The sequence below is a fragment of the Mytilus trossulus genome, chromosome 9 (genome assembly GCF_036588685.1).
Source record: "Mytilus trossulus isolate FHL-02 chromosome 9, PNRI_Mtr1.1.1.hap1, whole genome shotgun sequence".
NCBI lineage: Eukaryota > Metazoa > Mollusca > Bivalvia > Mytilida > Mytilidae > Mytilus > Mytilus trossulus.
The window spans coordinates 33,174,065-33,201,184 of NC_086381.1; the positions used below are offsets into that span (position 1 = coordinate 33,174,065).

The 27,120-nt window shown below is 33.2% G+C and overlaps 1 protein-coding gene across 1 annotated transcript; it reads right to left on the minus strand.

Moving 5' to 3' along the window:
- Positions 1-14,943: 14,943 nt before the first annotated feature.
- Positions 14,944-27,022, minus strand: LOC134683830 (chymotrypsinogen A-like). Its single transcript, XM_063543137.1, has 8 exons — positions 26,982-27,022; positions 26,062-26,125; positions 25,639-25,655; positions 22,277-22,461; positions 20,088-20,166; positions 18,760-18,934; positions 16,778-16,920; positions 14,944-15,246 (listed from the first exon to the last, which is right to left on the minus strand). The coding sequence occupies exons 2-8, from the start codon at positions 26,093-26,095 to the stop codon at positions 14,983-14,985; spliced, it is 897 nt and encodes a 298-aa protein (XP_063399207.1). The 5' UTR covers positions 26,096-26,125; positions 26,982-27,022; the 3' UTR covers positions 14,944-14,982.
- Positions 27,023-27,120: the final 98 nt, after the last annotated feature.

Below are 27,120 nucleotides of genomic sequence, written 5' to 3' on the forward strand. Positions count from 1 at the left end.
CGGTGAAAATTCGAAAGCTGATTATATCAGTAAAATCATTGATTATGAAGACTGGGGAGTCTCAGAATTGTTCTATACTTTTATTAACGACCTTTGGGGTCCTTATACAGTCGATCGTTTTGCTAGTTCTCGTAACACAAAATTAGAAAGATTTAACTCTTTATTCTGGAATGTAAATACAGAAGCTGTAGACTGTTTTACTCAGAATTGGTCTGGTGAAAACAATTGGATTGTACCACCTATTTACTTGGTATTGAGAGCTATAAAACATGTAATTGCTTGTAAAGCTAGAGGTACTTTAATTGTACAAAAATGGATATCTGCGACATATTGGCCTTTAATTTTTGATAAAAATATGAATTACAGAAATTACATATCTGATGTTATTGAATTTAAAAATACAAGTGGTATTTTTGTCAGTGATTCTAATAGACAATCTATTTTTGGCACTGAGCCTTTTATTGCTCCAGTATTGGCAGTGAAGTTAGATGCGACAAGGATAACAAGGCCCTAGTGCACTAATGTGTATTGTAGCTGGCGAGGTTAAAGTTGCGAGGCCCTAGTACACGAACGTGTATTGTAGCTGGCGAAGTTAAAGTGACAAGGTCCTAGTACACGGATATGTATTATAGCTGGCAAGGTTAAAGTTACGAGGCCCTAGTACATGAATGTGTATTGTAGCAGGCAAGGTTGTTGTTGATAAGGCCCTAGTGTGTATATACATTGTAGAAAGCATGGTTGTATTCAACACGACACTAATGTATATAGCATTGTAGCTGGCATGGTCAAATAAATATTGGACAAGGTCTTGTTATGTTTACAGTGGCATGGTTCACTTGTATATAAGTTTTTAATACTTTGACATTTTATAAGGTTTGTTTCACGATTGCACATTTTTCAGATATTTTTCGAGTTGGTAGATGGACACAGAATTCAGATATTTCGGATGAACTTTCTACGTTGAAAGCTAGATTACCATAGTACTGCTTGAGCTCACGTTCTCTGAAAAGTCGTAAAAAGTACCAGTATGCCTTTAATGCTTTCTGTAAGTGGACTAAAATACATAATATTACTCCATTACCTTCATCTGATTATACAGTTTCTCTATATTTGATTCACATTTCACAGAATGCAAAATCGGCAAGCAAGATAAATGAAGTAATATACGCCATTAGCTGGGCACATAAACTGGCTGGATTTAATAATCCTTGTACATCTGAATTAGTAACGTTTGTAAACGAAGGAGCACAGAGATTAGCTAGTATTACATCAAATTCTGATGAATTTGTTTTTAGATCCGTTAATTTTTGTTAGTCTGATAATTCTTATAAACTTAGAAGTACAGGTCCGTTGTCATACACGAGAGCTCGAGAAATACTACTTTCAAGTTTACAGAGTATAGGCTTCGATAGTAAAAAATTTGGACTGCATAGTCGCCTTTCAGGAGGGGGCATCGGCTGCTGCAGCGGCTGGTGTAGAGGACAGATTGTTCAAAAAGCATGGTCGGTGGAAAAGTGACACGGCCAAAGACGGTTATGTTAAAGAGTCTTTGAAGGATAGACTTTCTGTAACAAATAATATTGGAATTTAATGATGTATTTTTACGTTTATTTTTTCTTTACCCTTTCTTTATTTTTCGAAGCTTTGTTGCACACTGTCAGGCGAGCTGATCCCATACAAAGGTGTTGCTTAGATAGTAAAAAATTTGGACTGCATAGTCTCCGTTCAGGAGGGGTATCGGCTGCTGCAGCGGCTGGTGTAGAGGACAGATTGTTCAAAAAGCATGGTCGGTGGAAAAGTAACACGGCCAAAGACGTTTATGTTAAAGAGTCTTTGAAGGATAGACTTTCTGTAACAAATAATATTGGAATTTAATGATGTATTTTTACGTTTATTTTTTCTTTACCCTTTCTTTATTTTTCGAAGCTTTGCTGCACACTGTCAGGCGAGCTGATCCCATACAAAGGTGTTGAGTTTATTTTGTAAATAATTTATGTTCGCTTGAAGTTATGAATTAGAACATAAATATATTTATTAAAGTTATGTACACCGGTATGTACATGTAAACATTACCACGTGTATTTGTTTGTAAAATTACACGTGTTTGAAAGTATATAATAGGTTAAATGTTTTTCATTGGTCTGTTTTTCATTGGTCGAGTTAGAACTGACCATAATATTTGAATAAGGTCATTTCAAATATTTCGTGCTACACTTTTGGCGGTTTTGTATATTAAAGATATTGTCATTCGAGGTTCGCTTTTGGTGCAGTAAAGTTTCCCACCCTCCCACCCGACTTAATGTATTTTATTTGTGTTATTTTTTTTATTAATGTGAATAATAATGTGTGTAAGAACAGAATCTTTATTTGATTCATAAAAAAATGTATTTTCGTACATGTATAATGAAAATTGTTTTTATTTTTGTAGATTGTTTTTTTTTACGCTGCATTTGTCTTTAATAAAATCAAAGCTTTGCTGCACACTGTCAGGCGAGCTGATCCCATACAAAGGTGTTGAGTTTGTTTTGTAAATAATTTATGTTCGCTTGAATTATGAATTAGAACATAAATTGATTTACCTGCTAAGAGGTTAAATTGAAGTTCACATGCATACGGATTTAATGAGTTTGAATTATTCACTTGCAAGAGAATAATTCAAAATCAATGTTTTTTTTAGCTTATTTTTACAAAATTGAACTATTCTGGCTGCTAAAAGCTAAATATTATTTCACTACTTGCATTTTATAACTGATTGAGCAAATAAAAAAAAGACATTAGATTTTTTATACATCTCGTAGCTAGTGCCCCTTTAAAATTTAACTTTTTAAAACTATTTGAGTATGTACTTACAAGGTGAAATTGAAAAAAATCTACAATTTAAAAGTCGGAATCAAAATTAGCTACAACAAATATTGATAGGTAATGAATTTTGTTAGCGAGACTAGACCCTAGCTGCGACATCGCGGGTCCGTATCTTAATTTAAGAACATACGCCTTATTTTTAGCCTGGATGTTTAGAAGTCGTATTGTCATTTCGTGAAGTCAAGCTGATTATAATGTCACAGTTATTCCCTGTACAACGACGAATTTTAGGTATGATTATAACCCGTGGTTACAGCAAATGCTGAATACGCATATTGGTACCATGCTAAATTTCCTTCGTTGAAATTATGCAAACATCCTATAGAACAAATAACACGTATATGATTAATAGCATAGCGGTCTTCTAAGCGACAGGTACATGCAGGTCATAAAATAATTTGTTGAATGGAATCAAATCGTAAACTACTTATGGGTGCCGTAGGAGGTCCACGAGAGTTTAGAGCGAGGATTTATTGGCAGAAGAAGGACAACTGAATCCATGGGTTTGCAACTAACGTTGGGTTAGCTTCGAACGTAGGAGGTTGTTGTTATATATTCTACACTGATACCCGCTATACTCACTGAACTTAAGAGTGAAATCAAACACATGTACGGGAAGGTTGTAGACATTAATATTAAAAGATAGAACGTTATGCCTCGACAAAGCTAGCTGGTCTTTTAAAGCTGAATACATTAATACAACATGAACATATAACATGTTAAACTGTATGTTTAACCTACATATGTATACGATAGTTGCCGCAGTACATAAAGTACTAGTTCTTCTCTGTAATATTATCCTGGCTTCAATCCACTCATATTTTTACTTTACTCTTCAATTCAGAGTTTAAAATGTATATAACAATATTCCTACTTTCGAGGTTATGTTCATTGCGACACCATTGACTCAGTTTTCATTCCGTACCAATACTTAAAAATCATATCAATGATACATATAGAATAATAAGTAGTTTCGTTTTTTATACTGACTATATCATGTGGAATATCTGGACGAGCCCGTTAGAGCGAGTTGAGATATTCCACATGATATAGTCAGCATCAAAAACGAAACTACATATTATTCTGTTTATCGGTAATTATGACGTCACACAATGTATTGCCTAATATTTTCAGTGATACAGCCAGTACGTTGATATTCGAAAATATTAGGCAGTAAGATCATATGGAAAATATACGAATTACCAATAAAACGCAATATATGATCGTCATGCAATCGATAAAAAATAAAAACAACACGTTTAAAACTGCAGGACTCCGAAGCGCATGTGTGGTATTACCATCATCATGAATGACCAAAAGCTTAATATTTGAAGGCCAAAGGTTAAAAGAACTGCAATAGTTGATTAAAAGTAAAAGGAATTGATCAAAATTGTACGTTTAATAATTTAACCTGCCAACATGATTGCAGATAATAAAAAGTTGTAAACAAAAAAGAAATCTAAAAAAAATATGAGGTAATACACGTAAATGAACAATTGTATACCTAAACGTACAGTGTATTAATACTCCACCCTCACAAACTATGTGGCTTACTGCGAGTTGATCAGTTTTCACTGTTACTCCTTAATAATGGGCGTTTTGAATACATCAGAACTGTTTATGTTTAAAAAATTGAAAACTTCATTTCTGCATACCATTATCAGAGTAACAAATACTATTGTTTGTAGTAAAGCATATATGACATTCTAGTTTATTAGCATGGTTATTTGCACAGTACTTTTACAATATTTAGATCAATGTTCGTCTAAATAATCGAGTTACGATAATGTTTCAAAAGTTACGACCATGTCATGTTGGTTACGACCATCATCCAAAATACTATTATAGTTGATGTTACGACCATAATACCATTTAAAGTTACGATCATGCATCATATACTCAAATTTTTAAATGACTATTTACGAAAATTGGGAGGATTATATGTATCAAATTTAGTTTCAATATCAACACTCACGATTAGTGTGTTTGAGACAAGCGGCTTGTCTCAAATAAAACTTTTAAGCTTTGAATTTCAAATATTTTGGCCACGGCATCACTGAAGAGACATGTATTGTAGAAATGCGCATCTGGTGCAGGAAAATTGTTGTTTGTTTATGTGTAACATGTTTGTTTTTCGTTCATTTTTTTACATAAATAAGGCCGTTAGTTTTCTCGTTTGAATTGTTTTACATTGTATTATCGGGGCCTTTTATATCTGACTATGCGGTATGGGCTTTGATCATTGTTGAAGGCCGTACGGTGACCTATAGTTGTTAATGTTTGTGTCATTTTGGTCTTTTGTGGATAGTTTTCTCATTGGCAATCATACCACATCTTCTTTTTTATACCGTTAATGTTATTACTACCACTGGGTCGATGCCTCTGCTCGTGGACTGTTAGTCCCCGAGGGTATCACCAGCCCAGTAGCCAGTACTTTGATACTGGCATGAAAATACATTTTTTTTTTATTTAATTTTTCAGTTACCAAATGGAAGAAATTATTATAAATTAAGGAATGTATCTCCCTTATGCAAAGCTTTGATTCCTTTCAATGATTTTGCTATACTGTTGGACCTTTTGGATTATAGCTCTTCATCTTTTATATAAGCTTTGGATTTCAAATATTTTGGCCACGGCATCACTGAAGAGACATGTATTGTAGAAATGCGCATCTGGTGCAGGAAAATTGTTGTTTGTTTATGTGTAACATGTTTGTTTTTCGTTCATTTTTTTTACATAAATAAGGCCGTTAGTTTTCTCGTTTGAATTGTTTTACATTGTATTATCGGGGCCTTTTATATCTGACTATGCGGTATGGGCTTTGATCATTGTTGAAGGCCGTACGGTGACCTATAGTTGTTAATGTTTGTGTCATTTTGGTCTTTTGTGGATAGTTTTCTCATTGGCAATCATACCACATCTTCTTTTTTATACCGTTAATGTTATTACTACCACTGGGTCGATGCCTCTGCTCGTGGACTGTTAGTCCCCGAGGGTATCACCAGCCCAGTAGCCAGTACTTTTATACTGGCATGAAAATACATTTTTTTTGTTATTTAATTTTTCAGTTACCAAATGGTAGAAATTATTATAAATTAAGGAATGTTTCTCCCTTATACAAAGCTTTGATTCCTTTCAATGATTTTGCTATACTGTTTGGACCTTTTGGATTATAGCTCTTCATCTTTTATAAGCTTTGGATTTCAAATATTTTGTCCACGAGCATCATCGAAGAGACTTGTATTGGCGAATTGCGCAAATGGTGCAGGAAAATTGAAACCGTGAATGCAATTAATGCACAAGAAAATCGGAAAAGAAAAACTTATCCCTAGAGTTGACTCACCTTTGCGGCTAACCATAACTTTGCGTTACGTTACGCTTACCACCAATGTTGTATGACAGACATTAAATTCCAATATATTGACAATGTGAACAAAACTAACAGACTTACTAGGTAAACATATACAAAATAGGGATACAGCAGTCAACATTATTTTATGATCCTAATCACGATAAAAACTATAAGCTATCGTCACCCGTATAACCCCGATACAAATAAATCCGGACGTTTACGAGTTGGAAGCGATAATCAGGACAACATTTGGGATTACAAAAAATTTCGAATGCATATCTACAATTTATTTGAGTATATATAAATATGTCAATGTGCATGTTAGTTTTTTTTTTTTTTTTTTTTAATTATACAGTTATTGTTAGTTATAGTTATGACATATAATTTTTGATAAAACTGCTAGATGCAGACGCACAGACGTGATGCATTTTCCTACGTTTTATGAGATAAACAATGATGAATATCTTTTCGTGCATACACTTTTGCGTTTTTATACATCAAGCAATATCAAATAACTATACGTTGAATTACTATGTACCTTCAAATGTTCCTTAGATATTAGAATAAAGGCATTATCATACTAGTAAGTATTCTTTTTTTTTTTAATGTGTGAGTTCGTTGGACAGGCACATAAAGAATGTTGTGAGATTAAACATATGAGCCCTCAGTCCTCTCCCTAACAAGAAACACTGGTGTAACAGCACAACATGATAAAAATATTTGTACGATGGCAATTGGCTAAACTCAAAATGTCGGTACAAGGCAAAAAAAACACCATATCGAAATAAGAGTAATTGTCGTAATTAATAGTTATTTCAAAGCAAATTACAACTAAAAGGTACATCATGTTATCCAAGACTTGAGTATCAGTCAGTATACATCTAACGGGTTTAGGTAAACGCATCAACTTGTGCAATATCAAATATAAGTAAACAGTATCGAGAAGATGTACGAACTCGTAAGTTCGGATAAGGGTGCATAAATTGTAATTATGTTTAGTGATGTTTTGATTTTTCTACAACAAATTTAATAGATATATGAAGATGTGGTATGATTGGCAATAAGACATACATCCAAATAACAGTTTATAAAAGTAAACCATTACAGGTCAATGTACGGTCTTCAACACAGAGACTTGGCTCACACCAAAAAGCAACCAAAAAGCACCAAAAACATTAAAAGTGTTAAACCATTCAAAAGGGAAAACCGACGGTCTAATCTATATAAAAACGAGAAAAGAGAAACACTTATGAACTACATTAATATACGACCATCAATAGCTATTTAAACAACATCACCGTCAAAATTAGGATATGATAATTGTATCGATTCAGTAAGAATTCAACAGCAAAACTTTCTACATTAAAGCCAAAAACTATGAAAGAATTTTGTAAAGGGCGACTGGAAAATATATATATATGGTCAATATGGTCTTTTTTCCGACCGGAAGTAAAACCCTGGCTGAAATATGTCACCCTTTAAGCTACTAGTATATGGGATGTAGAAGTTCGCAGTCACGTCCAGTCAGAAGGAGAATATTAGATCCAATGCGTCGTGTATACCTCATTATATCCTGAGGCAGTCTTAACCTTCCTGGCGTAATTCCTCCTTCCATAACCTGCATGTAGCATGTGTTGGTACTTTGTGCTCATCCTGAACATGCATGAAACATTCACAAGTGAACGTTAGGCAACCAGCAATCACCAATCACATGCGAGTGTTTTTTAACAAATATATATAGGGGTACAGATTTTTTTCAATACCAACTTTTAAATATTTGATTTTGCATTGATAACTATAAAGACATGAAAGATGTCACAAAGCAAATGTCTTATTTTAGGTAGATGATTTATGCTTTGCTCACAACCGAATAATTTACCGATGACACCAAGGGTAACATGGGAATGTAAATATGGTACCTTTGGTCTTCGCCTGATCGGCAGTGAAACCCTCAACTATAAAAGGCAATGACAAATGTAAAACAATTCAAACTAGAAAACTAACAGCCTAACTTATGCACAAAATAGTGAACGAAAAACAAATACATGAATATAACCACTGATTGCAAGCACCTGGTATCGGACAGGCACATACATAATATGGTGGGGTTGAACATGATAGAGGTCACTCAACTGCCTTCTAACACTGAGACAGTGGTGCAACTGTACATTTTTAAAAATGCTTCAAAACAAGAAATCGGCCGCGTGTACCCGTATGCTGAGGCTAGTCATTGATATTTGCGCTTGTCGATTTTCCTACTTATTTAACACATTTTCGTTAATATAAAGAAATGTTTTACATGAACAAGATAGCTCCAAGAGTGTTTAGACAATACAACTGATGTTACAGGTAGCGATCGTCATGTTTTGGCGGTAAATAATTTGTTTCAAACATGTATATTGGTAAACGTGTGTGTACCCTTGTGTTGATTTATTGCTAACATATTGAAATTTTATAGAAAATCAACAGCCTTTCCCCTTGTATTCTTATATTTGGCATTTCAATGTTTGATAGATAAAGGATTATTGCATGCAGTGCTAGCAATGATTTCCCTAAACAAAGTATATAAATTTAGATATTTGTTAAAATAAGTGTAAATATTAACCAATTCGATGTTTGATAGACAAAGGATTATTGCCTTCCGTGCTAGCAATGATTTCCCGTAAATAAGTTTACACATTAAGATATTGGTTAAAACAAATATAATTTTGTCCAATTCAAACACACCTTCTAGGTTACATTCGATTTTAGTAGCTCAGCACAAAGTGTTTTAGAAATTAAAGGTTGTTTATGACTGGTTGTAAACAAAAAACGATAGCTGATCATAGAAATCTATTTTTAAAACTTTATAACAAAAATCTCTGTATTAAAGTCTGTGGATTATTTACAAAATTGTGGTTTTATTTTCACCAAATTCTCTTTTTCTACCAAATGCATCAACACTATAGATAGAATTGTACGGAGTTTCCCCTTGATATATGTACACGGTCAAGTCCTTCTCTATTATTCATTATGTTTGCTGTTTTTATGCTATTGCAGTTTGAATTATTCGTTATTTGCTGGCAACAGAAGGGGTCTATGAAGCGTACACAAAATGAAAATAAAACCACTTTAACGTGTATTTTGTTGTTTTTATATACCACATAAACCTACAATCTATATAACTTTGCTACTAATAAACTATGAAATTAAAAAAAAAATTAAAATGGAAATGTATGTTTTTAAAAACAAGTAGGAACGAAAAACATTACGTTTTGCATATTTAAAAATACCAAGTACATTTTATCATTAATATCGTCGTGCGTTTTTTGTTGTTGTTTTTTTTCTATTAATAGGTCACATATTTGAAAAACCTTATAGTAAGTAATAAGTATAAAGGTCAAAGCAGATATTGGAACACAATATCTGACGAATACATTTTTAGTCAAAAGTATTGATTTGTCACTGTCTGAACTACCAGGCTGAACTTAGCGAAAAATAACTAGCGAACAATAAACCAGCAAACAATAAGGCGATATATCGAGAAACAAAAAAAGGAATAAGACAACAACGTCCGTTAAATTAAAATATATTTAAAAAGACAGAAAATCCGTCCAAATATTGCAATTTCAACTCAATTTTTAAAATGTTTTTGTACCACACATTGATACAAAAATTTACATCTCTTTTTGAGCTCATATTTAATATCACAGTAACTATGCCTCTATCAACGGAGTATTTGTAGGTGTGGTACCACTAATGCACCCACTTCAATTTAGAACATAAAAGTAGTCCTAACCTGTAAAATATAGCACCTTTGATGTCATTGTTAAATTAAACTAACATACACATTCGCATCAATAGGGTCGGTCTATTTCAGGGCTTATAGAGACAAATAATGAGGAGTGTCACGGGTTATGACTATATAGGTCTTGATGAGGAGAAACAGGCGCTTCTTTTGCGTAAAGTATCAAAGGGCACTATGCTCAAAAATCTGAAACTAAAGCACAAGATATAAAAAAAGGGTAATCAAACAGAAGGTCGGCCTATTCCAGGGCTTCTAGAGAAATAAAATGAGAACTGTCAAGGAGTATGACTATAAAGGTCTTACAGAAGAGAAGCAGGCGCTTCTTTTTCGCAAGGTATCGAAGGGCGTTATGTTCAAAAATCTGAAACAAGAGCTCTAAATTTGAAAAAAATTGTTGAAAAAACCGGGGGTCTGCCTACTCAAGCTTCTGGAGAAAAATAATAAAGGGTGTGGCAAAGTATGACTATATACGTCTTAAAAAGAACAATCAGTTGCTTCATTTGCATAAAGTATCAAAGGGCGCTATGTTCAAAAGCTGGAAACTTGGTAAAAAATAGGGATTGGCCTATTCCAGGGCTCCTAGAAAAAAACAATGATGGATGTCACAGGGAATGACTATATATGTCTTATGGAGGAGAAACAGGCGCTTCTTTTGAGCAAGGTATCGAAGGGCGCTATGTTAAAAAAATCTGAAACTACAGCAGAAAATTTGAAAATAATGGTATAAAACACAAGGGGCTTATTCTTAGGGTTCTAGAAAAAAATAATGAATGGTGTCACGGGGTATGACTATATACGTATTAAAGATGAGAAAGGCGTTGCGCAAGGTATCAAAGGGCTGTTTGTTCAAAAATCTGAAACTAGTGCACAAAATTTGAAAAATATTGGTAAAGAACAGGGGGGTATTCCAGGGCTTTATTGAAAAAATAATGAAGGGGTCACGGTGTATGGCAATATAGTTCTGATAGAAAATGATTACGCAATGCGCAAGGTATCGAAGGGCGCTATGTTCACAAATCTTAAACTTTAGCACAAAATCTTTAAAAAAATGTTAAAAAACAGGAGGTGAGCCTTTTTCCAGGGCTCCTAGAAAAAAATAATGAGGGGTGTCACGGGGTATGACTATTTATACCTTGAAGAAGAGAAACAGGCGTTTTTGTTGTGCAAAGAATCAAAGAGCGCTATGTTTTTAAAAAACAAGAGCACAAAATTTGAATAAAAATGACAAAAACAGGGGGTGGCCTTTTCCAGGGCTTTTAGAGAAAAATAATGAGTGGTATCACGCGGTTGACTAAATAGGTCTTATAGAAGAGAAACAGGCGTTGTTAAATGTATCAAAGCGCGCTTTGTGTAAAATTATGAAACTAGAGCACAAAATATAAATAAAAAAATGGTAAAAACAAGGGTAGGCCTATTTACAGGGCTTCTAGAGAAAAATCATAAGGGGTGTCACACGGTATGACAATAAGAATCTTGTAGAGGGAAACAGAGGCTTCTTTTGCGCAAGGTATGGAAGGGCGCTGTATTTAAATATCGAAAACTAGAGCTTTAAATTTAAAAAAAAAAAAAAAAAAAAAGGGATTCGGACTATTCCAGGGATTTTAGAAAAACAATTATAAGGGGTGTCAGGGAGTATGACTATATAGGTCTTGTAGAGGGTGAATAGGCGCTTCTATTGCCTTAAGTATAGAAGGGCGGTGTGTTCAAAAATTTTAAAGTAGAGCAAAATATTTGAAAACAAATGTTTTAAAAACACGGGATGGGCCTTTTTTCAGGGCTTCTAGAGCAATATAATGAGGGATGTCACTGGATATGACTATATAGGTCTTATAAAGGAGAAACAGGCGCTTCTTTTACGCAATGTATCGAAGTGTGCTATGTTCAAAAATCCGAAACTAGAGCTCTAAATTTGAAAACAAAAGGGCAAAAAACAGGGGGTGGGTTGTTCCAGGGCTTCTAGAGAAAAATTCTCAGGGGTGTCACGGGATATGACTGTATACATGTAAGTCTTGTGGTGGAGAAAGAGGCACTTCGTTTGCGCGAGGTATCAAAAGTACTATGTTCAAAATCGGAAACTAGAGTTTAAAATTTGCAAAAACATGATAAAAAAAGGGCGTCAGGCCTATTCCAGGTTTTCCAGAGAGAAAAAAATGAGGGGTGTCACGGGGTTGACTATTTAGACCTTAAAGAGGAGAACCAGGACCTGCGCAAGGTATCAGAGGGCGCTATGTTCAAAATTCTGAAACTAGAGCACAAAATTTGAAAAAGAATGGTAAAACAAACAGGGGTTGGGCCTTTTTCCAGGGCTTCTAGAGAAAAATAATGAGGGATGTCACGGGGAATGACTATAAAGGTCCTGTATGGGGTAAACAGGCGCTTCTTTTGCGCAAGATATGGAAGTTTTCTGTGTTCAAAAATTTGAAACTAGAGCACATAATTTGAAAACAAATGCTAAGAAACAGGGGTTGGGCCTATTCCAGGGCTTCTAGAGAAAAATAATGTGGGGTGTCACGGGGTTTGACTATATAAGTCTTGTAGAGTGTAAAAAGGCGCTTCTTTTGCGCAAGGTATCGAAGGGTGTTATGTTCAAAAATCGGACACAAGAGGTCTTAATTTTTAAAAAAATGAAAAAACAGGGAGTGGGCCTTTTCCAGGGCTTTTAGAGAAAATTAAGAAGGGTTGTCACGGGGTATGACTATATAGGTCTTGTAGAGGGTAAACATGCGGTTTTGTTGCTCAATGTATGGAAGGGCGCTGTGTTCAAAATTTTAAACTTGTGCACAAACTTTGAAAATATTGCTCTAGAAGCCCCCCCAAAAAAACTGTCCATCTCGTGTTTTTTAACATTTGTTTTCAAAGTTTGTGCACTAGTTTAAAATTTTGAAGGGCGCTGTGTTCCAAAAGTTTAAACTTGTGCACAAACTTTGAAAATAAATGGTAAAAAACACAGAGTGAACCTATTCCAGGGCTTTTAGAGAGAAAAAAATAAGGAGTGTCATGGATTTGACTATAGAGGTATTAAAGAGCACAAACAAGGATTGCGCAAGGTATCGGATGACGCTTTGTTAAAAAATCTGAAACTAGAGCACAATTTTGAAAACGGGGGGTTCGACCTATTACAGGTTTTCTAGAGAAAAATAATGAAGGGTGTCACGCGGTATGACTATATAGGTTTTAAAGAGGGTAAACAGGCGTTTTTTTGCCCAAGTTATGAAAGGGCGCTGTGTTTAAAAAAAAATAATTATAGCACAAAACTTGAAAACAATGGTAAAAAACATGGGATGGGCCTATTCCAGGGCTTCTAGAGAAAAATAGTGAGGGGTGTAGGTCTTGTAGAAGAGAAACAGGCGCTTCTTTTGTGCAAAGTATCGAAGAGCGCGATGTTCAATAATCTGAAACTAGAGCTCTAAATGTGAAAAAATGGTAAAAAAATTGGGGGTCGTACTATTCCAGGGCTTGTAAAAAAAATGAGGAATGTAAAGGGGTATGACAATATAGTTCTTGTAGAAGAGAAACGGGCGCGTCTTTTGCGCAAGCTATCGAAGGGCGTTTTGTTCAAAATTCGGAAATAGAGGTCTAAATTTGAAAACAAATGGTAAAAAAATGGGGGTTGGCCTATTCCAGGGCTGCTAGAGAAAAAATTAGGGGTGTCGCGGGGAATGACTATATTCGTCTTACAATGGAGAAACAGTCGCTTCTTTCGCGTAAGGTATCAAAGGGCGCTATGTTCATAGGTTAAGTAAGCTTTAAAACCAGGTTTTACCCACGACTTTCTACATAAGAAAATGCCTTTACTTGGTCAGGAATATGACAGCTGTTATCTATTCGTTTGATGTGATTGAACTTTTGATTTTGCCATTTGAATATGAACTTTGCTTTTTTCGAATTTTCATTAGTTTTGTGATTTACTTGTTTAACTTTCCACTCGTATAATAGTTGTTGTTACCGTTCCGTTACATTGGCAACACAGGGGAAGCAACAAAATAAACGTTAAAGGATAATGTGACAATAATTGGAATCCAGCAGCCAAGATATCTGTGAACATAACAAACATCTTACAGAATGTTCAAGAATTCTAAAAACTTACGATATTTTTTCTTCAGGCATAGAAAACAATAGTTGTCAACTGTCAAATATATATTTCTTTAGTTTAAAATGCTCATCAAATAATCTTTATGTAAGTTGGCTGTAGCTAATCTTTCATTGAATCACTAGTATACAAAAACGAACCAAATGCTAAGGCTATACTTGGTATAATTGCAAAAAAGACAGCTCCCCACAAAAGAGCAAGTGACACAATAATTAACAACAATAGGTCACCATACAGTCTTCATCAATGCACAAAACCCATACCGCAGAGTCAGCTATAAAAGGCCCCGAAAACACAATATGAAAATATTCAAACGAGCAAACTAACGGCCTAATGTATGTTCAAAAAATTATCGAAAAACAAATGTGTAACACTTAAACAAACGACAACCACTAAAATACAAGCTCCTGACTTGGGACAGGAGCATATATACAGAATTTGTCGGAGTTAAACATGTAAGCAGGATTCCCTTAACCTGTTGCAGTGGTGTAACAGTACAACATAAGAACTAACTATGAAAATCAGTAGATTTAAAGCTTTACTGATCAGATGAATAAAAACAAACAAAAACTGCAAATACTAGTGGACGTGGCCAGGTACTTGTACATCCCAGCAACACAAAGACCATAATTATAGATCTGAAAATACTCGAATTTCAATGCCACTTATAACTTATAAATGAGAAGGGTTAGCGTATCAGGATCAACATGTTACACATTAGATCTTTCAAATGACTGATAACGTTTGCGAACACATGCTGGCCAAATATTGTGATATAAATTTAATTTGTTTTGTATGTATTGTTTACTATGGTGTACCTAAAAGTGGGCTTCATACCCATGAAATAAGGTAATAATTGCTCTAAATTTTATTTTCAATCACTTATTAACTTCAATTGTTCTTCTTATTCTTCTTGTTTTTGTTGTTTTTGTTGTTTTTGTTGTTTTTGTTGTTTTTCTTATCTTTCTTCCCCTTCGTATTACTTTTTCCTTTTTTACTCTTCGTCTTTTTAATCCAATCTTGGAATGCAGAAACTCGAACATAAACATCTGGCGTTTTACCATCACACTTTTTCTCCCCATATGATACTATAGCAACAACTTTTAATGCAGAATCATCAGCGTTGCCACAAGCTATAGCTCCTCCACTATCTCCCTAGAGAAATAAAAAGTGTTTTAAATCAAAAGATAGTTTTAGGAATGCACACCAACGATCACTCACTGATTGTTTAATGAGTCGTTTTAAAAGCGTACGAGGATAACGCTCCTCATTGTATTGTTTTTCCTTTATAACTTTTTATTGTTGATTGATGATTGTGATCTGAACAATGTGGTTATTTCCCCGGTTGAAGTTGGAAGAATATAATAAACTAAATGGACGCTTTATATGTGAAAAGTATTAACTTTAATTTCTAAAAAAAATGTTTGTTTCGTTTGATTCTGTTTCAAAGAGACTACAACTTGAACAAACGTAGAAAAAAGCCACAGTCCCCCATCGGATCTTTAACACATCAAGACAATCTCGCACCCAGGGGCGGGTTTCAGATTTCCCCTAACCAAAATGTGTACTAGTTCAGTGAAAATAACGCGATACTGATCTCCAAAACAATAAAATGAACTTAAAAACATACAACACGAACAAAGGCCAAGGGCTCTCTACTTGTGATAGGCGCAAAATTGCGGCATGTGTTCCTAAAATCTCTATTATTCATTGATTCCTGCTGCAAATTAGGCTGCAGATGAAGTAGAGGTTCAATGAAGATTCTACATGATATAGTTAAACGATATTTTAAAGACAAATTAGTGACGTTTACACCTACACATCATTATAACGAAATAGGATTTCTGCTGATCAGTTGTTAATGCAAGTCATACTCACAAATAAAAATTGTCAGCTTACCAACAGAATATTAAACAAACTTAATATACATTTTTATTCTACTTTAAATTCATTTTATTAAGACGGCATGCTAAATATGAGTTACTACCAGTTGATTGATGTTTAAATATCATTTAACCTGAAAAAAGATACACTCTAAGAAAAATATGAAAACCAACATAAATAGGAGAATATCTCAAAATGTTTAATCTCCTGTTTTGAATGAATAACGTCCACGATGTAAATTTACACTTCCCAATTATTTTACTATTAAACAAAGTGCACAATCGCTTAAGTTACAGATCGGACTTTTTTTTTGGTATATTGATACTTATCACAGGTACCAGGAATATAATTTAGTTCGCCAGACGCGCGTTTCGTCTTTATAAAACTCATCAGTGACGTTCATATCAAAATATTTATACTATAAAATCCTTGTTATTTTTTCACAATTTGTTAAAGGAAAGAAAAGTGTGTCAGTGTTCAATTCCCGCCAATTTTGCAATGGACGATTATCTTGGAAACAAGCACACAGACCCTTTATTTGTTCATGTTTTTAGTTCCTTGTTTTATATACTATCAATTTATAACAATGTTTTAAAAAGTTTTTATTTTGAAACAGAGAAGCGAACATCCTTCAGTTGGACAATAAACTAAGATCAGGGCACCACTTTATGAAAACTGCTGCAAATATTGATTAAAATAAATAAGGCACTTTTGCAATATATAAATCTTGCAGAACTAATACAGCCACAAATGCACACACAACAAATATATTTTAGAATACATAAAATGTAGAAAAACATACAGTACAGACATCTCTTCCTAACTCCTGAGCGCATAGTTTTGTGTTGTCAGTTTTAAAGTTTGGCTCGCTCCACTGCCTAGCACAGGATTCATTGCTGATAACAGTTATTTCTGTAGATTTTAGAAGTTTTGTGGGCGTATTACCTGAAAGTTAAGTAGACAGCAACTAATAAAAATGAAAATTAGTCGCTCCCTAAAAAATGTGTCTTTCTCTGTTATAATATTTTTGACTTCACAAATCGCTTTATCTAAACAAAATTCAGTTGTGGTTGAGTCATCTGGAACAGAATTCCTATTTACATCTGTAGACGGGAAGTCAACAGTGGAAAACGCATTACTTCTATATAATTACATAGTATATGCAATTTACTTTGAAATTCATGATAATTAAAAAAAAACACACATTCACAATTTTTAAATTGAAAATCTTACATGTAATTATGTTAAAAATAGATTAATCTGACCAAAGTACTCTGTTAATATTCCGTTAAAATATCCTCCAGAAATAGAAATTAATGATAAAACAATCACGGTTTTCTCCTACGTATTTCTAACTTACACCACGAATTTGACATAAGGTTTCGCAGGTTCTAGCCGAAAAAAGAACATGTGGATTTTGAGGCAAAACATTGATAAAAGTTGTGAAAATTTTTCCAAAACATCATTGTAAAGTGTTGCAGATTAATCTAGCTCACGCATAATTGGAAAAATCAAAAGTGCTGAATACAAAGAGGAAGATGTTTTTTATAGCTTATTTAGACGAATAAGACGTATCGAATTGTTTTGTAATATATCGATATAGGAAGATGTGGTGTGAGTGCCAATGAGACAACTCTCCATCCAAATAACAATTTATAAACGTAAATAAACTCATCATAGATACCAGGACTTAATTTAGTATATACGCCAGACGCGCATTTCGTCTAAAAAGACTCATCAGTGACGCTCGAATCTAAAAAATTTAAAAAGGCCAAAACAAGTACGAAGTTGAAGAGCATTGAGGACCAACATTTCTAAAAGTGTTGCCAAATACAGCCAAGGTAATCTATGCCTGAGGTAGAAAAGACTTAGTATTTCAAAAAAATCAAAATTTGTAAAACAGTAAATTTATAAATATAATCATATCAATGACAATTCATGTCAGCACAAAAGTGCAGACTACTAGGCTTGTGATACCCTCGGGGGAATAAATATCCACCAGCAGTGGCATCGACCCAGTGGTTGTAATAAACTCATCATAGATACCAGGACTAAATTTAATATATACGTCTGACGCGCGTTTCGTCTTCAAAAGACTCATCAGTGACTAACCATCATAGGTCAATGTACGATCTTTAACACCTGCCTCGGCTCACACCAAACAACAAGCTATGGGAGAACATATAGGACAGAGAAACACACCTATAATAGCCATCGCAAGGTACCAAGCTTAAAATTTAATGCACCAGATGTGCGTTTCGTATAGAAAAGACTAATCATTGCGCTCAGATAAAAAAGTTTGAAAGCCAAAATAAGTACAAAGTTGAAGAACATTAAAGACCAAAAGTTCCTTAAAGTTGTGCCTAATACAGTTTAGGTTATCTGCCTGGAATAAGAACACATAATAACACCGACGTGGTGAATGACTACAGAATATAAACGTATACATAAAAGAATCTTAAAAAATCACAGCCAACATTCATCAGGAACGTAACGAAGGCCATGTATAGAACCGCAACCAAAAAGCCATCAACCATTCAAAATAATGTCATCTGCACAAATTATGTGTTTGAAATCATTTAAAAGAAACATTTTCAAATGGTTTCTCGTACCTTTGAATATTCATACGCAATTTTAAATCCTAGATTTTCTGTAGGCTTTTAATACTATAAACTGGTTTTTACTGATTTGTTTTTGGTTTATGTTTATTATCTTGAAAGTACGTAAATAATGAAATTGATAAATTATTTTCAATATTTAATCTTATTCTTTAATTATACATACCACCAGTCCCATTTGTATTTCCCCAACCTGACACTTTACAACTTTCTCCTGTGTAATCTTGGTCTACATTAGTGTCCATGCTGATCTTATTAATAGTAGACCCAAAACTAAACGGTCTCCGTAGTTCGATCAACATAATATCAGCGATTTCTAATTTTTCATTAAAGTTTTCGTGCTGAAAAAAAAAGTTGTCTCACCAATTTTGTTGGATAGTAGTTTATGTAGAAATGATTTTAATGATATATTCAGTGGCTAATATATCACTACGAAATGTATCTTGTATGAACACTGTAAACTCTGAGGGACACAAGGATAAATACTGTATTGGAGAGATTTATTTTACTTTCACAGCAGGGTATTGTGATTACTATTTTCATCTCAGATAACCTTCTAGACGACACAATTGTCCATGTAACTACATATCATATAAAATGGAAAACGGAAATGGGAAATGTGTCAAATTAAAAGAATGGCGGGAAACAGTTGCGAGTTGCGCTTGTTTTTTTTCTAATATAGTAACGTGAATAATTTCTTATTATGTTTTGTTCTTAGTTGCTTTTCATCTTTTCCCTTTATTTGTTTTAAATATGTTCATATTTCAGAAGATTTGGTATGAGTCACAATTTGTTGACTAAAACTATTAAAAGTCGTCTTGGCTCATAACGAATGGCATGCATTTTATTTTTCAAAAATATATATTTTTGCTGTCTAATGTTTACTTTCTGAGACTGTTTTCAGAAAATTGCTGTTTGGACACAGTTTTTCAAATTTGTTTCGTTGTATTTTCAGTTTGAATGTAGTTTGACTGAGTTAAATTTTAGTTTATTGTTCCTGAACATCAGGATTGTTTGATATAAGTCGTAATATTTCATATGTAACTGTCAATTGTTTTATTTTTTATCAAACTTTCAATTGGTTAACTTTTTATCAAACTGTTTATTGTCTGAATTTCTATCGAAATATCAATTGTTTAACTTTTTATCAAACTGTCAATTGTTTAACTTTTTATCAAACTGTTAATTGTTTAACATTTCATCAAACTATCACTTGTTTAACGTTTTATCAAACTATCGATTGTTTAAACTGTTATCAAACTATAAACTGTTTAACTTTTTATCCTTCTTTATTTATTTAGTCATGTTTTTGTTTATTTTCGACCTTTGAGTTTGAATGACTGTTAGTTGTCTTTCGCATTTCATTATTTTGTATAAAGATAATCTCTCTAAAATTATGATTTATAGTTCAGCTGTGTAAAATTTATCTTATTTTCAAAATTTTACACCACAAACCGACATTCAAATGATGTAATAAAAAATAAAACTGCGTACCGGATAAAACTTTTTTACACTTCTGAATTCTAGCCCATCTAGGTTAGAATTTCCTGCTCCCACTCTAAAATCACTTAATCTAAAACAAAAATGAAAACGGTCAATTTAATAAGAAGTATCATAGAAAACTCTACAAGATAATTTTTAAAACAAAAATGCGAAATTTTAGGAAACGTGTTTTTTAACTCCTTATTGAATAATAAACTCTAGATACATTTGGTTCTGCAAAGCTTGCGATCAACAACCACTGCATGGAATAATATTTGTCGATAATTCGTTATATATGTACATTTAAAGCAAAAAGTACACGCAAAACTAAGTTTAATGCATTGTATATGCTTTCCCTTATACTCATATTAATTGAGTTCTTATCCCAGAAAATAGATTACATTAGCCGTATTTGGCACAACTTTTTGGAACTTTAGGCCCTCAATGCTCTTCAACTTTGTATTTGTTTGGCTTTATAACTATTTTGATCTCAGCGGCACTGACAAACCTTATGTAGACGAAACGCGCGTCTGGCGTATTTAATCATAATCCTGGTACCTTTGATAACTTCTTTCAAACAAGAAGATCATTTAAATTCCTTTACAAATTTATTGGAGACGTTTTCCATTAACGATATGATTGCGTCCGATTTTATCTCATTGACATATCTCTTGAACTACGAATTGATGAAACCTAATAGCTTCCTCAATCTTATTTCTAGACATTCACCTTTATAAGACAACCCCCCATCCTCTCAGTACCAGAATCTATGACAAACAAGACGAATTTGAACATGAAATTATCAATTTCCTCACACAGCGCTCACAAACATTCTAACCCCACCAAACTCTATATTTCTGTGCAAAGTCAGGATACTGAAATACAGTGATGGTCATTGGTTAATGTATTTCGTATGCCGTGAATTTTTTGAATTTAGTAGTGTCAAGTTAAAATTCCACATCTGTGATCGTAAAACCTTGATCAATTTTGGTGTAAGGTTATCAATTTAACTTGCTGAACAAATATGACAGCGTCAATATCTATGTTATTGAACAAATGAACAGACGGAACAAAAAAATTGATGAAATTGAGATTAAACGCGTGACGGACACACTCATTAACGCTTTACATGTAGGCATTTATTTTCGTCATGCCAGTCACGATTGGGAAAAGTAAAATTGGGAACATAAAATAGTGAACATAAAAACCTTAATTAAATCATTGAAAAAAATAAACTAACAAAGGATTGGAAAATATTGATAATTAGATCTTTAACATCACCAAAAAAGTCTTTTTTTTTTGGCTGCTTCCAGTAAATTTCCAAAGCATAATCTTCAAAAATTGAAAGATGTTGTTTCAATTACAATTAGTAAGTAACTTAACTTAACTGTTAGCATCATGGGTCTCAACAACAACAACAACAAATTTTACAGATTAATTCTATAAAATATTTTAACAATCTCGGTATCAAGTTTCCTGCTCTTAATTTGGTATTCGATATCATAAAATCTCTGGTTAAACTTGGGATAATATCAACTTTTTTTTATTTTAAGTTGTTTCGAGTTTGTCGAAATTTGCAGATTGCTGTCGGCTATACAATACATATTTTCTTTGGGGAAACATCGTACTTTACTTGGCTTTAAAACCTTTTTTGATTCGAGTGTCAGTAATGAGTCTTTTGTACACGAAACGTTAACGAGCGTCTGGCGAAAATGAAAAATCTATGATGAGTTTATATACATTGAATATTGCAAAAACAAAACAATTATTCCCAAACTGAGTGGATTAGTTGATATGAAATACATAGGGTTATGAGGGGAAATGTTCAAAAAGTTTCAATTTGGTAAAGATAATAAATAAGTCAAGCTGGTTTTAATGGTACCAAGCCTTCATCCTTGTCTGAGACAACAGTGTAACATCACACCATAGTAAGACACATTATAAAATATCAATTGAAATGGCTTACCTAAATCAAAAAACATATTAACACAAGTGAATTTACACTGATCGAATGAATTTGATCTATGATGCAATGTAAATACAAATCAATAAAATAAGGGGTGAATAATAAAGAGTTTATGAATGGCAACAAAACAGTTTCTCAAAGTTTATTTTTAATAATTTAAATAACAGGCAACCTAAATAATAAAAAATATTTATCTGTTGTTAGAAAGCAAAGACATATAAATAAAACAGCTTACGGTTGGCCCTTTCTAAAACAATGTGCAGCTGTAAGAATCCATCTGTTGTCAATAATTAACCCCCCACAGTCATGAACAAATTTTCCTTCATCTTTCACTTGAACAGATACTTGCCATGGACAGTCCTCTATGTTAGCATTATCACCATTAAAAATCTTAGTACTCACATCAGCTGCTTTACCAACCTGGAGAATGATGTAACAGTATAAGGAAGTACGGTAATTAAGTGATTCGTTTTGTTAAATATTCCAAACAATTGTTTTAAAACGTATAGCAGAGCATAATTTGGAAAACAATAAATAAGTTTAACTGAAAATAACGAACGTGTAAACAAATGATAATCACAATGCAAATACATAAAAGAATACAACTACGGCAACTTTGACCCTACTTCAACTAACATATCTTTTGTGCAAACAAATTTGAATGAACAACTCGGAAGATGAACATTTTGTTATATTTTCTTTTAATTTCAATCAGAATGAAATGCTTTTGTTGTATATTCAATCTTCTTTGTTGTTTATAGTTTATTTGAAATTCCCACTGTGCATAAAGTTTGAAACATCAAAAGCCAAAATGTATTTTGTCAATTGCTGTCTCCTTTGCTTGACCAAGATTAACCAATTGAACTTGTTCAACTGTAATTGTTCATTCGACTATGTAGTATGGGTTTTTTCACATTGACAATCGTCGACCAAAAAAAAATGAAAAATAAATACTTTCAAACCGTTCTCACTATATCAAGAATTCACAACAAAATAATTAAAAAAATTTTTAAATCATTTCAGAAAACTATTTAAACCTAGACAAACTAGCAGAACTTTGAATATTCTATTAATAAAATATAGTCTTAGGAAGACTGTTACTTTTGTTAAAAAAAGGTATAACTAAACATAAATATCATACATTTTTTTTCACAATTGTTGACAAGATATCAACGGATCAAATAAAAAACAATAACAGTTAAAAAAATAAAGCTCGTTACTTACATAAGGGATTAATTTATCGATTGTTGGTTTCAAAACTTCCGGTATATCAAATACTTTATGCGTACTAAGGACGAAACAAATCTAACAATAAATACACCGGCTTATTCATGGGATAGAGTCCGTTCGGGACGAAAATCGTAGAATAGAAGCTGACACTGTAGAATTAAGGTATATTGGACAAGGGAGCATATTTTGCCTTTCAACAGGCCACCAATGATTCCTCAAAGATTATTGCAAGGCTTCTTAACTAACGAGTATTACTCTTTCCACACTAGGCATCGGTGCTCAAGTCCCAATTCTGACCAGACGTGGTTGTTTACCTGTGCATGGTACATCCTTCAAAGCCAAACGGACGGCAACTTTAGCAAGGGTTTAACTGCTGGTCGAAAGAAGACCATTGTGACCGTAATATTGCCTAATTATCCAAGATGAATTTAAGAATACCAGGATACTTATTCAGTATTCTTTAACCTATATTTTTAGCGGAGTCCTTACATGATGGCAAGAAACGGGTCAAATGATATTTTTTTGGCAACCACTCATAGTTAATCAACTTCCGCTTGACCGTACAACAATAACTAGAGGCTCTAAAGAGCCTGTTTCGCTCACCTTGGTCTATGTGCATATTAAACAAAGGACACAAATGGATTCATGACAAAATTGTATTTTGGTGATGGTGATGTGTTTGAAGTTCTTACTTTACTGAACATTCTTGCTTCTTACAATTATATCTATAATGAACCTTGCCCATTAGTAACAGAGAAAAATATTTGGTAAAAATTTACATAAAATAACCGAATTAATGAAAATTGTTAAAAATTTACTATAAAGGGCAATAACTCCTTAAGGGGTCAATTGACCATTTAGGTCATGTTGACTTATTTGTAGATCTTACTTTGCTGAACATTATTGCTGTTTACAGTTTATCTCTATCTATAATAGTATTCAAGATAATAACCAAAAACGGCAAAATTTCTTTAAAAATTACCAATTGGAGGGCAGCAAGCCAACAACCGATTGTCCAATTCATCTGAAAATTTCAGGGCAGATAGATATTGACCTGATAAACATTTTTATCCCATGTCAAAGTTCCTTAAATGCTTTGGTTTTTGAGTTATAAGCCAAAAAACTGCATTTTACCCCTATGTTCTATTTTTAGCCGTGGCGGCCATCTTGGTTGGATGACCGGGTCACGCCACACATTTTTTAAACTAAATACCCCAAAGATGATTGTGGCCAAGTTTGGATTAATTTGGCTCAGTAGTTTCAGAGGAAAAGATTTTTGTAAAAGATTACTTAGATTTATGAAAAATGGTTAAAAATTGACTATAAAGGGCAATAACTCCTAAAGGGGTCAACTGACCATTTCGGTCATGTTGACTTATTTGTAAATCTAACTTTGCTGAACATTATTACTGTTTACAGTTTATCTCTATCTATAATAATATTCAAGATAATAACCAAAAACAGCAAAATTTCCTCAAAATTACCAATTCAGGGGCAGCAACCCAACAACAGGTTAACCGATTCATCTGAAAATTTCAGGGCAGATAGATCTTGACCTGATAAACATTTTTACCCCATGTCAGATTTCCTCTAAATGCCTTGGTTTTTTGAGTTATAAGCCAAAAACTGCATTTTACCCCTATGTTCTATTTTTAGCCGTGGCGGCCATCTTGGTTGGATGACCGGGTCACGCCACACATTTTTTAAACTAGATACCCCAATGATGATTGTGGCCAAGTTTGGTTTGATTTGGCCCAGTAGTTTCAGAGGAGAAGATTTTTGTAAAAGCTAACGCCGGACGACGACGGACGACGGACGACGGACGACAGACGACGGACGACGGACGCCGGACGCCAAGTGATGAGAAAAGCTCACTTGGCCCTTTGGGCCAGGTGAGCTAAAAACGATACCGTAATTGAAAAAAGGTTGATAGCATTTCTGATGAAGGCTATTTGAGAGCAAATTTTATGTTAACTTATATTCACCTTTCAAAATAATTAATAACACCCGCAGATAATAACATTTAATAGCTTTTCAATAATCAGTTATAAAGCAAATGCAATATTTTATCAATAAGAATATATACATATTTCTGATATTAAGCGAGTGCTTGCTTAGTTATATGATTACAACATAGACAGAACGTGCAATGTTTCTCGATTTTAAACCATGAAATACTTTAATTTAGTCAATACCAGTATTACATAATATAACATAAAGCACCCGAAGCACTATTTACGAATCCAAGATTGACCACAACGGTTATGTGTTGAATTAACGAAATTATGATCAGCAAGCTTAAAATGTTAAGAAAATTACAATTTGATTATTTTCATCCCAACATTAATAACAAAATATTGTACTTACTGCAGTCATGCAGAACACTATAGATAATTAAACAAATGTAATTATTATAGATATGTCTATTATTATAAAAACTGGTGTTATTATTTAGCTTAAACTATTAAATCTTTACAATTCATATTTCAATGAATCAATTTACCAGACTTAAAATATATTTCAAGTAAAATCAAAATTTTATGCAGAAATATAGCATAGAAAATTCTATGCGTCTGTAAAACGAGCGAGAGGTTAGCCCAATTAAAAACAGGTTTGATCCAATATTATCATCATAAGGAAAGTCTTATTCCAAGTCAGTTTGAGAGCTATTTTTCATTCGTTCGACATATTTGATTCGATTTGATGAAGTTCTTTTCTGCAGAGTTTGGTATTTTTGTACTTATTTCAATCAATAAGAAAATTTATAAATAACATATAATGTGAACTTACCAACAAATACACACAACAAGAACACTCGATACATCTTATAATTATCGACAAGCAACCAACACAGCTGAAATTAAAACGGTAGGCGTGATAAAAAAAAAACAAAAAAAAACAAATATCTCAATGTTTTTTTTTAATTGTTCGGCATTCAATCAAATGATCAATCATTTTCAAACAATATTCAGTACTTGTCAGTATTGTATTGCATATTGCGTACTAGGAAATTGCAAATATAACTATGGAACATAAGGGCCTCCTGAAACAGGGTTCAATGCCTGTCACCTTTAGATGAAGAACAGATATAACAAATCTTTCATTATCAAGAAATAATTATTTTTGATAATTAAACAACAATTATATTAGCGGGTGAAATAGAATTTCCTATCTTAATTACTTATCAAACTTGATCAAAACAGACAGAATCAACGGAACAGTTTCAAACAACTGCCATATTCCTGACTTTGCACAATAAAGACCCCCCCCCCCCCCCCCCCCCCCCCCAAAGCAAGAAGGAAAAAGAGATAACAAAATATTTAAGGAACAATAATACGGAAAGAAATCAATTAGACTGAAAATCTCATAAACTATTAAAAAAAATCATCAATTGTAACAGATGATGTTTTAGGTCTTGACTGTGTAATCGCAATGTTGACTCGTTGAACTTAAAACCAATATATACAATGACTTTTAAAACAAAAGCACGGAAAGACAGTTCGATGAAAACACAATGTTTTGATAATCCATTAAAACAAAATTGATCTGTTCAATCATTTATGATTTTAAGACACATAGTAATTTTGTAGATACATGAGTGTTTCAATTTATTTAGCAACACATTTGAATGTATTCTATAGCACTCAATATTGAAGTTTTTTTTTAATCGAATCGGTTAAAATTAAATAACAATGAATAAAATTACTTACCTCTGTTCAAATCAAAATTTATGATGTTCAGTTTTTCTCCTTTCGAATGAATGGATTAAACTAATTGTCAACTGTGTATTTATATGCACAAGCCACTTATTGCATCGTAATCTATTTAAGCTGTTACGTCTGGTTTTGA